Source organism: Triturus cristatus, chromosome 7 (genome assembly GCF_964204655.1).
Source record: "Triturus cristatus chromosome 7, aTriCri1.1, whole genome shotgun sequence".
NCBI lineage: Eukaryota > Metazoa > Chordata > Amphibia > Caudata > Salamandridae > Triturus > Triturus cristatus.
Genome location: NC_140590.1, coordinates 1,682,777,289 through 1,682,792,741, shown reverse-complemented (window position 1 = coordinate 1,682,792,741; position 15,453 = coordinate 1,682,777,289). Strand labels below are relative to the sequence as shown.

At 46.5% G+C, this 15,453-nt stretch overlaps 1 protein-coding gene across 1 annotated transcript in view; it reads left to right on the top strand.

Moving 5' to 3' along the window:
* The first annotated feature begins 10,270 nt into the window (after nt 1-10,270).
* The window catches only part of LOC146812712 (uncharacterized), a 29,769-nt gene continuing 24,586 nt past the window's right edge, over nt 10,271-15,453 (top strand). The window contains exons 1-2 of the mRNA XM_085614615.1: nt 10,271-10,386; nt 15,057-15,250. Coding sequence (XP_085470741.1) covers nt 15,100-15,250 — 151 coding nt within the window. The 5' untranslated portion in view covers nt 10,271-10,386; nt 15,057-15,099. The remainder of the gene's footprint in view (nt 10,387-15,056; nt 15,251-15,453) is intronic.

Sequence of the window (15,453 nt, the reverse complement as noted above, 5' to 3'; positions counted from 1 at the left end):
ACCGCAGCTCTGCTGACCTAGTTCTTTGGCTCTAGAGCAGCTCTGCTGACCTGTTTCTCTGGCTCTACAACGGCTTTGCTGACCTGGTTCTCTAGCTCTACAGCAGCTCTGCTGACCTGGTTCTCTGGCTCTACAGCAGCTCTGATGACCTGGTTCAACGGCTCTAAAGCAGCTCTGCTGACCTGGTTCTCTGGCTCTAGAGCAGCTCTGCTGACCTGGTTCTCTGTCTCTAAAGCAGCTCTACTGACCTGGTTCTCTGGCTCTACAGCAGCTCTGCTGACCTGGTTCTCCGACTCTAGAGCAGCTCTGCTGACCTAGTTCCTAGGCTCTAGAGCACCTCTGCTGACCTGGTTCTCTGGCTTTGAAGCAGCTCTGCTGACCTGGTTCTCTGGCTCTAGAGCAGCTCTGCTGACCTGGTTCTCTGCCTCTACTACCGCTCTGCTGACCTGGTTGCAACAGATATAGGGTCGATTCTGAAGAAAAGTCACCCAGGAGTAAATTTCCAACAGTTTTGGAATTGGCAGAGGATTGTCGGAGTACTGCCGGGAAACCATGATGACAATCACACTTTCGTGAGGCCAGTTGTGGAATTCTTTGTAAATCTCAATGTTCTCACATGCGTATATGGGTATTTTTGGAAACAAATATAGGTAACCTACCTTTACGCATGCGGAAATCCCTCTCAATTACAGAAACCCATTCCCCTGCATCGCAAACAATTTTGGGTGAGTCTGTTCTCCGTTTCCACCCTCCTTAAAGACTTATTCCTGCCCGGATAATATTACATTTTGGACCATGTCACAGGTGAGAACGGATTGCGAGAACACCCACAAACACGCAAGCTTGGCGGGGAGAAACTTCCAGTTCCAGAGTATTCCGCGCTGGCACAGCGAGCAGGAGACAGGGAGGGACTGGCGATGTGCACGCGTTCACATCTCCTGTCCGTACGCGTGCACATCTCCTGTCCCCCTTCGGCCAAGAAATCACCAACAATAGATCTCGCCAAGGCGAGCAGCGCATGCGCTGCATCGCTAGGCGAGACCTAAAAAGGAGCCATAATCAGGAAGCAGTGGACCCTGCCACCTCTGGGCCCGGTGCCCCTGCACCTTTTATATTGCTAGCGCCACCCCTGGCCACCGGAACAACTGACAAGGCGTCCAGTGGCCTCTGCAAGGGGATCTCCGTGTTGCTCGCTAGCTCCATGCGGTGAGATGAGAGGAAGCTGTGGATTTCAGTCCCCGCCCGGCAGACCATGTACAGCATCCGTGGAACCAGAGGACCCGCTACACTGTATAATGCAATGACGTGCATATCCTCCTGTCCTAGGCCGGAGCAGTCTGCTGTCCGGAGACTGATCGTTCTCCCTGAGTCATGGAAGGCCTTTGTTACATGAGTACAGCTTTGCTGTCTCAGGACTGAGAGTCGGAGAGATCATCAGCAGGATAGATCTGCTGCCTGAGTTAGAGAGATCTCTGTCCAAGGATTAATGGCTCCTTTGTCTGAGCTTGTAATATCTGTGGATCCCAGGGATAGCTCTGCTGTCTGAGCCCGTGAGACCTGTGGGTCCCAGGGATAGCTCTGCTGTCTGAGCCCATGAGACCTTTGTGTCCCAGGGATAGCTCTGCTGTCTGAGCCCGTGAGACCTGTGTGTCCCAGGGATAGCTCTGCTGTCTGAGCCAGTGAGGTCCGTGGGCCCAAGAGATAGCTTTGATGTCTGAGTCTATAATATATGTGGGTCTCTGAGATAGCTCTGCTGCCTGAGTCTGTAAGAACTCTGTCCACAGATGAATAATTCTGCTGTCTGGGTCTGTGGGCTCGTTGGGACACAGTGATATCGATTGTTGACTGAGTTTCTAATATAGATAGGTCCTGTGGATAGCTCCGAGCCTTTAAGATCTGTGTCATGATGATAGCTCTTCTGTCAGTCAGCGAGCCTTCAATATCTGTGGGACCCAGGGACAGCTCTGCCGTTTGAGCTTGTATTTGTGCGTCCCATGAACAGCTCTGCTGCCCGAGCTTGAGATCTCTGCCCAAGGAGGAGCAGCTCTGTTATGTGAGCGTGTGATATCTCTGGGTCTTTAGGATAGCTCTGCTGTCTGAGCCCATAAGGTCTTTGTATCCTAGATATAGACCTGCTCTCTGAGACTGTGAGATCTGTGGGTCCCAGGGATAGCTCAGCTGCCTGAGCCTGTAAGATCTTTGTATCCTGGATATATCTCTGCTGTCTGAGATCTTGGAAGATCTATGGTAGCCGAGGATAGCTCTGCTCTCTGAGCCTGTGAGATCTGTGGGTCACAGGGATAGCTCTGCTGTCTGGGCCTGTGAGATCTGTGGGTCCTAGTGATAGCTCAGTTGTCTGATCCTGTAATATGTGTGAGTCCCAAGGACATCTCTGCTGCAAGAGTCTGTGAGACCACTGTCAATGGAAGAATAGCTCTGTAGTCAGAGTGTGTAATATCTGTGGGTTCCTGGGATAGATCTGCGTCTGAGCCCGTAAAATCTTTGGTGGATATGTACAAGAACTGCTGCTAACTAACGCTAACGCTAATTAGCAGCAGTTTTCTTAACAGCCTATCACCAAAAACTATTGCCCTGTTAGCGATGTATTTACAATACGTCGCTACATGGCGATACTTCCAGGTAGCTGCGGTGAAAACTGCTGTTAACACTAGGTTGAAGGCGATACAAATTCTGGCGTTAGCGGGCGAAAACTGACGTAAGGCCAATTTGTGGGTAAAAAACTCATGTTAGTCACCCCAGTGTGACTTGTTCTGCCTTCAGAGGCAAAAATAGGCTACAAGTCCACACCCAATGAAAAATAGGAAACAAAACTAATGGAATGCAGATTAGAGCAGCCAGGGCCAAGTGTAGCACAAATCAACAACCTCCCAAGCCCCACAACAGCCAGGATGACCAGCCAGAGTCCCAGAGGAAGAGGAAATCCAGGGAAATCATGAAAAGAGGTGCATCATTGGGCAAAACCAGTGATGCATCACTTAACATTGAGCACTCCTTGCTACACCATGGCATCCAAAACCCTGAAATCGCGGACAGTCCCCGAGGCCCAAGGATTTCCTGGGTCTGCGTCTGGGCCCCGGAGTGGGATGCGGGGGTGCTGTGGAGTTGCTGGCACGTGGTGGTAGACATTGAGGCTTTGGCGATCACCCTTACCTGGTGGTGAAGTCTGCCAGGTTGCATCGACACTTTGCTGACCTTTGTGAGAAGACCACCTGCTGCCCCTTGGAGCTGTGAACGGTAGAGGCGCTCCTGCGCACCTACGTAGGGAGGTCTGCATCGCATACCATGCACTGCCACTGCACCGGGGGTGCACAGAGGTGATTACCAATGGTGAGCCACGCCTCTCTGCATCACAGGCCGGAGGATGTTGCGCTGGCCTGATGCTGTGGAGGCCCCTGAGCTGCGTCAAACTTATGTGGTGGGATCGCTGCAACTTCACGCCTAAGGGGGCCCTGTTGCATCACCTGCATCCGGAGGTTCCCCAGTGGACTTGACGTCGACTGCTGTACCCTGGCTTGTGAAATCCCACCTGGCTGAGGCTCCTGCTGGCTGAGTCATAGATTTGGAGAGAGTGCAGCGGATTGCACCACGGTGTCAATGCCCAGGTGAGGAGAAGGTAGGATGTGTAGCGGAGGAGGCCCGGGGTCGAATCGGGCCCAGGCCTAGCACCTGTGGGTGACGCACCCCCAGGGGCAGCTCATCTGCTGTGGCGTAAAAGCGTCTCCCCACTGCTTTCAAGCGGTGCAAGAAGAGGAAACACAACATGATGATAGCTTACTGATGTACTCATGCTATGTTTCCTTTGTGGGCGGGAGGGTGCGTGGGGCTGCACTACCCAAGGAGCAGGGCAGGGGTGGAGTGGTATGCCCACTCAAGTGTGCAATGACTGGTCAGCCCTCTCAGGCCGCCCAAAGCAGTTATACGCACATCCCTGTTGCAATGAAGGCTGCATTACAGCCTGCATGGAGAACATGCCCACCACTACAGCCCCTTGCTGAACGCCTTGGCACGGCGCTCAAGAACAATGACAATGCTGCATTGCAGCATTTTGATTGGCTTGGGGAGGGAGCCTGGCTGCCTGCTTCCTGTTCCTGGAAGCAGACTCAGGAGAGCAGGAGCACAGAAGACGCGGGACCCGGCCTCGGGGTAAGAATGAAAAATATATATATTTACAATCCCCACTCCTGCTGTGTCCCCGTCCTGTCCAGGGTCCTTTCCCACCTCCCAGCTGTACAATCCCCCATGCAGCACTACATAGTAGCAGCCTCTGTGCAGCCATGAGCCATGGGCAAACCACTGGTGCGCCAAAGGCAAGCCCGTCTGCGTCCATCCGCCCCTGGACCGCGCCCAGCTCCAAGGATCCTTCCTCTCGGACACTCCACCGCTACGACGCCAGCACCCTCCTCGCCATCAACCCTGGACGCCACAACACCTGCCATCTAGCAACACTGTAGAATTCTCTTGCACCCTGCGCCTGTCGAAACTGCAAATGCACATTCTGTGACATCAGTACACCAGCGCTTCCTGCCGCCCAGCCGAACAACAGCGCAGCCGACCGGCTCAACTGCATCCTCCTCAACTTGAGGTCACTCCACCAACACGCTACAGAAATCTGGGACCTCCTCAACGCCACCTCTTCAGACATCGCCTTCTTCATGGAAACCTGGACCAACCTTTGCTACAGACCGGACATCACCATTACCATCCACGACTGCTACAACCGCCAATCGCACCGACCACCCCAAGCGGCCAGGAGGAGGCATTGCCATTGTCTTGAAAAGGCACACTCCGACTGATCACACACTCTAATGACCTGACGGTGACCATGGAACACCTCCATTTCCAGATCTGGACCAACCCCACCACCACCCTCCGCAGCACCCTCATATACAGGCCCCCCGGGCCATGAACCCCCATTCACCAATGCCATTGTAGACCTCATCGCACCCCAGGCTCTCCCGTCTACTGACTACATCCTACTCGGAGAACTCAAGTTCCACCTGGACAGCCCTAGTGACCAGAACATCACCCCCCTCCCGGGGAACCTCACCAACATCGGACTCAAGCAGCTAGTCACCACACCAACGCACATAGCCTGACTCACGCACAAGCCCGTCTTCTCCACCAGCAGGAACTTCAACTACAGCCACACCGCAGGAGTCTCCTGTACCAACCATCATTGTTTACATCACGCCTTCACCACACTCACCATACACCATCGCCATGTTTGCCCCCGTCACGGGTTGATCAAGGCCACCCAAGAACTTCCTGTCAACTCCCTCAGCACCACCACTCCGCTAACGCTAATAGATGCCAATACCGCAGCGCGCGACCTCCACTGATGGATCTCCAACTGCACCAACACCCTCGCACCCCTCAAAAAATGACCAGGCAAAAAACACTGCAAGTAGGCCAACTGGTTCACTCCCGCCCTCCACTAACCCAGCCCCACCTGCAGACGTCTCGAGAAGAGATGGAGCCACAACATCAATCAATTCCGTAATGCAGTCACCCTTGCCCCGTGGCGCACGGGTGCCTGCGTTGGCGCATGGCAGCTATTGTGCGCCAACTTAGGGGAAAAAGACAGGGGGGCTTATTCATGAGCCCTTTTGGTGCTTCATTTTCTTGATGTAGTTGCAGCGTGATTCTTGCACCAAGTTGCGCCATATTTGCAAAGTGATGCACCTAGGCATATGCGTAACCTTGTGAAGCCCTGTGCCACATTATATCTGCATCAGGTATGATGTATGCAAGGTGGGCGTTTCCATGCAACAAAGTCTCATAGGAGTGGCACAGTAAAATATCCATCAGATTTTACTACAACAATTGTAGGACGCCACTGCGTCAGTACCTTACGCCTGCCTCATGGCAGGCGTAAGGGTGACGCAGTGCCACAGGGATAGGCTGGCCCCATGCATTGCTGGAGTTGTGTCATGCTTGTGACACAACTGTAGCAATGCGTGACTTTTGCACTGACAGATACGTCAGGATTCCAGTAATTGATTGCGACATGTAGCTCCGTAAGTAAATACAGCGCATCCATGGTGTCGCAAGAAGGCCGTAGTGAAAAGTGTTGCAATGCTGTTTTTTCGCAGTGATGCAACACTTTGCATGAATGGTGCGCATTCCTGCCCTGTAGTTTTGTCGCAGGGCAGCGCAGCAACATTCCTTGCAGCGCTCTCCAGCACCAAAACCTTCTGAAATGAGGCCCCAAGTGTTTGCATCATTTTTAACACCAGCTATTTTCTGGTCTTAAAAAAACTGCCTCTAACTGGAGTTAGAGGCAGTTTTTTTGATTTTGCACCATACAAGGAATTCCTTGTAAATATTGCGAAGTGGGGTTAGCGGCTGTTTCTGCATGGGAATGCCTACCTTGCATCTCATTTTCATTAAGTCCCACTAACAGAATTGGAGAACTGAAAAAAATGCACGTATCCTGGATATAGATCTGCTGTCTGGGAGCTTGAACGATCTATAGGAGCCAGGGATAGCTCTGCTGTCTGAGACCGTTAGATCTGTGGGTCCCAGGGATAGCTCTGCTGTCTGAGACCGTGAGATCTGGGGGTCGCAGGATAGCTCTGCTGTCTGAGACCGTGAGATCTGTGGGTCCCAGGGATAGCTCTGCTGTCTGACATTGTGAGATCTGTGGGTCGCACGATAGCTCTGTTGTCTGACGTGAGATCTGTGGGTCCCAGGTATAGCTCTGCTGTCTGAGACCGTTAGATCTGTGGGTCCCAGGGATAGCTCTGTTGTCTGAGACCGTGAGATCTGGGGGTCGCAGGATAGCTCTGCTGTCTGAGACTGTGATATCTGTGGGTCGCAGGCTAGCTCTGCTGTCTGAGACCGTGAGATCTGTGGGTCCCATGTATAACTCTGCTGTCTGAGACCGTTAGATCTGTGGGTCCCAGGGATAGCTCTGCTGTCTGAGACCCTGAGATCTATGGGTCCCAGGTATAGCTCTGCTGTCTGACACCGTTAGATCTGTGGATCCCAGGGATAACTCTGCTGTCTGAGACCGTGAGATCTGTGGGTCGCAGGATAGCTCTGCTGCACGTCCGTGAGACCTTTGTCAATGGAAAAGTAGCTATAGTCAGAGCTTGTAATATGTGGGGGTTCCAGTGATAGCTCTGCTGCCTGAGCCCGTCAGGTCAGTCAATCCTGGAGATATCGCTGCTGTCTGAGGCCTGAAGAAACTGGCTGACTAGGACCGACCTTCGGGCAGGTGTAGAGGGGCGAGAAGAATACCAGCATGGTCAGTTGTGTGTGCAGCTGGGCAGCTCTGAGATCCGTTTCAGTGTCACTTCTTCATAATAGATTGTTTGTGGCATCGGAGGGGTACGTGTCTGAGGACATGAGCTCTCCCATTCCCTCGCGAACCCACAATCGCTTCTGTCTTAAAACTATGACATCATGAGCACCCCGCTGCCCATCCGAGGGGCCTGTCTTTTCTCTCCAATAGGGAATTAGTGCCGGAAAAGAGGTCGGTGTCAGCTGTGAGAATTAAATGCAGCAGGTGTGTTTGCACACGCATCATAAACGGTTGCCCCCTCTACTAGGCCGGGTATCACCATGGAAACGTATAAAGCCAAGTTCGAGGGAGGTCCAGTCCAGCTGCTGCCTCCGGGTACAGATCCAATATAGGAGAGGCATAAAGACAGTGCTTAATTTGTAAAATATTAAGTGCTAGGGCTCTGACCAGGAGGCCACTGCAGCTTGCACCACCCATCCCCCATGTCATCTCTGCCAAAACTACTACTAACCATCTCTCTTGCATGTAAATGCGACAGTTCAGATTATTCCAGGTCCCCAAAGTTAAAGGAATGGCTGGGGAGGCAGGTCTTAGTCATTTTTTAATGTATATTGTTTCCCTAAACAAGTATTATACTGCTCATCTCTAAATTACATGAGCAGCGCCACCTTGTGGTGTTTACAATTAGGTGCCGGCCGAGCCCCGGAACCAATTAAGTGCCGGTGCTCAGCACCGGAAAGCTCCGGCTCAAATTAAGCACTGCATAAAGAGATATAGTGTGCTCTTATCGACTACTTTACACAGATGTTTATTATACCAAGTTTCAATTCTAGTGAGAGAGGAGGGGGTGATATGTTTGCTGTAGAAAATGTTACCTTAAGGTTGCGAGTTACTACCCCGTGGGGCAACTCGGTAGGTTAATGAGCCTGCTGCAGAGTGGAGGCAGATGTAAAGAGAGAGACAAATTGAGCATAGAGAGACTTACCTCATCCTGACATACATCTATTCGGACAGAGAGAGTGGAATTTTTATTGTGTGAAACTGATGCTGTCCAAAACTACAGTGGGGAGATACATTGGGTCTTCTTCGGTGAAAAACAAGTGTGAGAGAAAAGAGGGGAGCATAGAGGGGATAACTTTGAAGTAAAAACATAGCTGGAAAGTAAGAAAGGCAAATGGCCCGAGAAAAGAGAGTATAAAACCAGTGTCCAGCCACAAAGTGGGAATAACAACAGAGACGCTCCATCAGACCGGGTGGCTCCTACGGGACAGAGACTACGGGCGAGTTGTAGTGTGTTTAGAGAAAATCAGCTTTTAAGCACACCCTTGTTTCAAAGTATAAGAAGTCCATCAATATGCCATTTAATCTAAAGACCAATATCTCATGATGAATGTAGAAATAATATAACGAAAGTTCTTGGAGGATTCACAATGTTCCACAAAAATCACCAGACAGGATATCAAAGTTTTCCAAAATTCTCTTCTTTATTGATTTGAGGACCCAATATCCAGTATTCAGACACGTCCGTCCAGTATCCAAAGGCTGCTTTGGATACTGGACGGACGTGTCTGAATACTGGATATTGGGTCCTCAAATCAATAAAGAAGAGAATTTTGGAAAACTTTGATAACTATTGCATCCTGTCCGGTGATTTTTGTGGAACATTGTGAATCCTCCAAGAACTTTCGTTATATTATTTCTACATTCATCATGAGATATTGGTCTTTAGATTAAATGGCATATTGATGGACTTCTTATACTTTGAAACAAGGGTGTGCTTAAAAGCTGATTTTCTCTAAACAATTGTGTGGATAAGTCGTCTTGTCGACTTGCCAACAGCACTTTTGGATAGTAAGTGCTTATAGCTTCATTAGCACCCCGTTACATTAATAATATATTGATAATGCGAATACATAATTGATTGACTATTTATAACAACTCTATTTAATTTGATGTGCGGTTTTTCACCCATTTTGGGGAACACTACTACCTTACATGGAGTGGTAGTGTGTGTAAACTGCCTGCGGGGCTACAGAAGGGAAGTAAAGACAATAAACAGCGGCTTAAAAAACCCTGAACACAGGGGCGCCCGGCTGCAGGAAGGGCCTCTGCCCTCCATTCATGCTGCCCATGGGGTGCTAATGTGGCATCACAGCTATCATGGTAACCATTGCTATGGTGACTGATGCTGTATGCCTCCGTGTGTTCTGGAGCTAAGCTGTAGCAGTTAGAGAGAAGCCTTGCTGTTGAGTAGATGTACCTGCTTGCTCGCAATAAACCTTCTAAATCTACATACTGGTGTGGAGCATCTTTACATTTTGGCTACTAATGGGATCTGGACTCATCAAGGATTTTACAAGACTACATTTTCATTTCTACTCGCCCTCAAATTGTTTTCCCCACGTTTATGAGCAGTCTATGAGCAAGCAGAGTGAGAGACTGCTCCTCTCTTCAAGACACTACAATTCTCACGCGCTGTACATGCTGAACAAATCCTGTTCATCGAAAATTACAAGAAAAACGAATCCATTCGTGAATACTACTAGCAAGTTCAATTGCAGTGTCTGCCCACTCTCACCTATACGCACCTCAAGAAACACTCTACTATTGACGCTGACTTACAAGCAATTACAAACGGAGTTGCCACAAGAAAAGGTAACACTATGATCGTTACCTAATAAGAGTAACCGTTGAAGCAACTTCTCTTCAGCCGCATTTTTCGAGCGTCGGTGACACTGACATGGTTCCATTTCATTGTCGTCACCTGACTTGTTGTGTTTCCAAGGACCCTGTTCCAAGAGAAGAGCTCCATATAGTCCATTCCAAGCGACGTCAACTCCTGCTCAATTCTACTTGGTGATGTATGCTCAAAGGGACGCAAGGAACTCTACGCACTCACGTCAACGCCCTATGCGTCATCACACTAGGTTATGCAATGTGATCTTGTGTGGTGGCCATTTTGAAATCTTGGTCCTTAGCAACGGCCGACCGGAGCAGTTTACAGGTATTTGGAAGACTTTGGTTTTAGCTACATCGACCGGAGTATCATTGGAAGACTTCGGTTTTAGATACACCGACCGGAGTGTCATGCCCATAATCAACAACCGTTCCAGTCAATGGTAACTTTGGAATTTTTAAATTAATTACTCGACGGTGATATGCCCAACATGTATTAGTGCATATTTTTCTACATGCTGATACCGGAATTAGTATAAAGCAATCTTCGATGATATGCACATCGTTTAATGTCAACGCATATGCCATTATAGCATTATATCATTAATTTTATATGCATATAGTCACTTTACATACTAATTGTGCCTTACAGTGTGATTGTATATTGGAAAAGTAATTATTATTCACTGCTTAACCACATTTAAACATGGCTACTCAGGGTTAAAGTTTGGTTTCCCCTGTTCCATTTCTTACTCGTCCTGGCGAACCTGTATTGAAATGGTTAGACTGGAAAGAATATTTTCGTAATTATATATCAGCTTTGGAAGAAGAGAGTGAGGATGAATTCCCTCCCTCTAGGAAAAAGAAAATGCTGTTACACAGTTTAGGGCCAGAAAGATCTAGAATTTACTACCAAATGGAAAAAAAAGCAAGGTCTGGTGGAGGTTCCAATGTATTTTTGGAGGCTCTAGAAGATCTTGATGCACATTACCAACCCACAGTGTGTGTGGGAATTAGTAGATATGAGTTTTTTCAAAGGAAACAACATATATCAGAATCTGTTGAAGATTATGTAATCTTTGAAAAAATTGTCTATTATTTCAGATTTTGGCAATCGCCATGATAGTTTCATTAGAGACCAACTTGTCATGCACTCCAAGAATGCCGCCATTCAAGAAAGGTTTGGGTATATGGAGATGAACCTTTGAATGAAATCATAGCCATCGTTAAAAAAGGAGAAATGTCAAAAAGGTGTGCACAAGCCGCACTTAAAAACAATGAAGAGAGTAATGTTGTTAGCAAGGTATCCAGTAACATAAATGAGGGAAAGAAATTCGACAAACGCACCTATAAAGAGGTCAACCAGAAAAGTGCTAACTTAAAAAAAAAATATCAAGATGACAAACAACTAACGTGTTACAGGTGTGGGTACAAAGGCCATAATGCAAATGAAAAATTGTGTCCTGCATTGAAATCCAGATGCAGCTTTTGTGGTACTATGGGCCATTTCACAAAAGTTTGCAGAAGGAGAATTAAGAAGGGCAACAAGAAGGTAGGAGGATGTATTGAAGACATAAATGAAGAACATATTGAGGATGGAAATTCCTCTAGTGATGATAGTATCCTATGCATTAATGACATAAATGATGCGGATAATGTAGTTTTGAATGTTTGTACCACATGAAAAAAGAAACCGATTTGTGAAGTAAATATAGGAGGTGTTCATTTGCAAATTGTACCTGATTCAGGAAGGATCACCTTACACCATCATTCAAGGAGATGTATGGGAGAGTAAATTTGCAAATGTTCTTGAGCTGAAATTGAAGCCTCCTGACATACGGCCAGTAACCTTCACTGGTGAAAAGATTTCTATGGTAGGTTATGATGAGGTTATTTTTAAGTTCAAGGACAGAAGCGCCTTGTGCAAATTATATGTTGCAGAAAAAGGACCATCTGTACTAGGGTGGATCGATCAGGGAGAAATAGGGATTATTCTAAATCCCAAAATGGAGGACCAAGTCATGCTTTTGGAAGAGAGAGATAAAAACATGGTTAATGACATTGTTAAACAATTCCCTAGTGTTTTTTCTGGAAACGTGGGGAAACTGTGTGGTTTTGTACACAAGATTATACTCAAAGACAATGCTGTACCAGTTTGTCTAAAAGCCAGAAACATACCCATTAGTATAAGAGAGGGTGACATGGCTGAAATGGACACTTTAGAAAAAAGGAATAGAACCTGTTGAAAGTGCAGAATGGCTCGCTCCCTTAGTTGTAGCGTGCAAACCTGATGGCCGGTTGAATCTATGCATTGACTAGAGAGATATCAACAAAAACATCATAGTAGATAAATTCCTCTTACCCGCAATTGATGAGTTACTGGCACAGACTAATGGCATTAAGTGGTTTTCGAGTATAGATTTAACATCTGCTTATTATCAAATCCAGTTACATGACAGCAGCAGAAGCCTAACAGCCTTTATAACTCCATTTGAATGTTACCGCTTCGTGCGAATGCCTTTCGGCCTTGCTTCTGCTGCTGCCGTGTTCCAAAGGTTAATGCACAAACTATTTAAAGGGTTAAAAGGCATAACTTACTTCCAGAATGATATCTTAATCATGGGTCGTAACAAGGATGAACATGATGAAAGACTAAAAACTGTTCTCCACATTTTATCCGAGAAAGGATTAACTGCTGAACTAAAGAAATGCAAATATAGGATGAAGTCGGTCACACACCTGGGACATGAACTAAGTGGTGATGGGATCTCTCCTAAAAAGGGCATAATTGAGGCCATCAGAAAGGCGCCCGCACCCAATTCAAAAGATGAACTAAGATCATTTCTTGGCATGGCTGAATCCTACTCCAAATTCGTACAGAATTTGCCACCAAGACTTACAACTTATGACAATTATTTAAGGTAAAATAAGAATTTCTCTGGATCAAGGAACTTGAAGATGACTTTATAAAAATAGAAAGTGATCTTATTTATGCCTTTCCTCTCTAAGCTTTTGACAATCTTGCACGAAGTATCACCACCACTGATGCGAGTGGCAAAGGCTTAGGAGCTGTACTATCTCAAATCAATGACAGAGGTGAAGAAGTGACCATCTCTTTTGCGTCTCGATCACTATCTCCAACAGAAGAGAAATATTTGGTGATAGAGAAAGAAATTCTAGCTACTGTATGGTCGATTGAAAAATTTAGGCAGTTTGTGTGGGGCACGAAATTAATTCTCTGTACCGACCATAAACCGTTGCTTAAAGTGTTAACCTCAGAAGGTGTACTCAAGGCCACTCAAAGAATAGCCAAAATGAATTTGAAACTCTTAGATTTCACTTACGATGTTGAATACCTACCTGGGAAAAGAAATCAGGTAGCGGACTACCTCAGTAGGTCTCCCTTACCTTATGAAACTTCTGAACAAACTGACTGGGATGATTTCAACGTGGCTGTAGTATATGACAATACTAATGCTATCACCAAGGATGAATGGGACACTGAGTATTTACATAATGAGTTAGTGAGTAAAGCGGCATCCTTCATCACTCAAGGATGGCCCAGCAAAAATGAAAGTCAAGGAGAATTAAGAGCTATGTACGAAATACAAAATGAACTATCTATTGACAATTCTGGGTACATCTGCAGAGGAGAGAGAATTGTTGTTCCCACAACATTACGATAAAAAATCTTAGAATTAAATCATGAAGGTCATCTTGGCATCCTAAAGTTAAAAGCCAGGATCAAAATGTCATATTAGTGGCCAGGTATGGACAGAGATACAGAAAAATCTGTTAAACAATGTCCTATTTGTCAAGATGCTCAGACCCACCTTTGGCACCAGACTCCTTCCTGATCTACCTTGGGAAAATCTCAGTATTGATTGGTTAGGTCCCATTGATGATGAAGAAGGCCACAATAAGCACATTCTTGTAGTCATCGATGATTACTCAAAGTGGCCAGAGATTGAGATCACTGAAAACTGTGACACGAAACAGGTCATCACATTTTTAGAGAGTGTGTTTCTGCGAGAAGGGATTCCCAAGAACATTCTAAGCGACAATGGACCACAATTCTCTTCTGAGAAGTACATAAAATTCTTGGAAAGAAATGGGATTTGTGGGAAGAAAACCTCTGTATATCATCCGTCAGGAAATGATATTGTAGAAAGATTTAACAGAGTCATAATGGGTAGTGTACAAGCATCATTGAATGCAGGTAAGAATTGGGAAAAGGAACTCTTAAGCACACTTTGGGCCTACAGGATAACACCCACAGGTACTAGGTATAGTCCATTCAGATTATTACGAGGCAGAGAACCTTTTACCAAAGACAGTGTTACTTGGAACACCATGTACACATGTGGTAAATGGTCACCAGCTGTGGTTAGATCTAACTTAAGAAAAATGCCTCAAACCTGCAAAGCCCATTTTGACAAAACACACAACACCTGTGACATTATCCTGAAGGAAGGGGATTGTGTTAAGGTGAAACTCGCTTCTAAGGTAAAAAAGGGACAGAGGAACTACTCGGCACCTTTGCAAGTAGTCAAGCCTTACTCCAAGTCTGACAAGTTGAGTGATGGGAAAATTTGGCATTACAACATACTGTCTAAGTGTGGCAACTTTAGCCACAATAAAAGAGCAGAAAAACTTTCTTCCTCGATGAGTTGGATGTGGGATGAAGTTACTGATGCCTATTGTCGCTAATCAAAAAAGTTCCCATCCTCAATCTGTCAGGGTTGTTCCTAGTGATGATATACAACCTTCCTGTAGCTTAGGGAAGATGACACGTGTTGGTAGAGCGATAAGATTACCGATGAAATACAGAAGCAATGCTATGTAACTATTTCTTCATTTTGCTAAGAAAGGGGGTAGAGCTCCGCTTTGTATCCTATGTACTTTCTGCAAATTGATTTTTCTTGCATTCTAAGTCTTGGCATTTTCATATTACTATTCTTAATTTCTGCTGAATATTTTTAAGAATGTATTTTCTTATATATGTAATTGTTCTAGTTTATTTTGTTTTATTAAAGAGAGGAAATGTGGCATCAGAGCTATCATGGTAACCATTGCTATGGTGACTAATGCTGTAGGCCTCCGTGTGTTCTAGAGTTTAGCTGTAGCAGTTGGAGAGAAGCCTTGCTGTTGAGTGGATGTACCTGCTTGCTCGCAATAAACCTTCTAAATCTACATACTGGTGTGGAGCATCTTTACAGCTACTGGTTCGGAGTTGCCCCCACCCTCGGCGCCATGCTGCTGTGCGCCCAGATCCACACCCGGGTTTTGGGAGCCAGGGGGCTTCAGGTAAGAGGTGTGAAAACGAGGAAGGTTCATTTACTCAATTTATTGAGGTGGAGCCCTGAAAATGTTCCAAAGTTAACTATCGAGCATAGAAGTTTCAGGGTGCAAGAACTTGAAACAAAGGTATGGTATGGCTAGGCCTCGCATTATGACATATGAAGTCCACTTGAGTCCGTCTTACCTTCCGTTGTGGCAGAAGTCAGGGG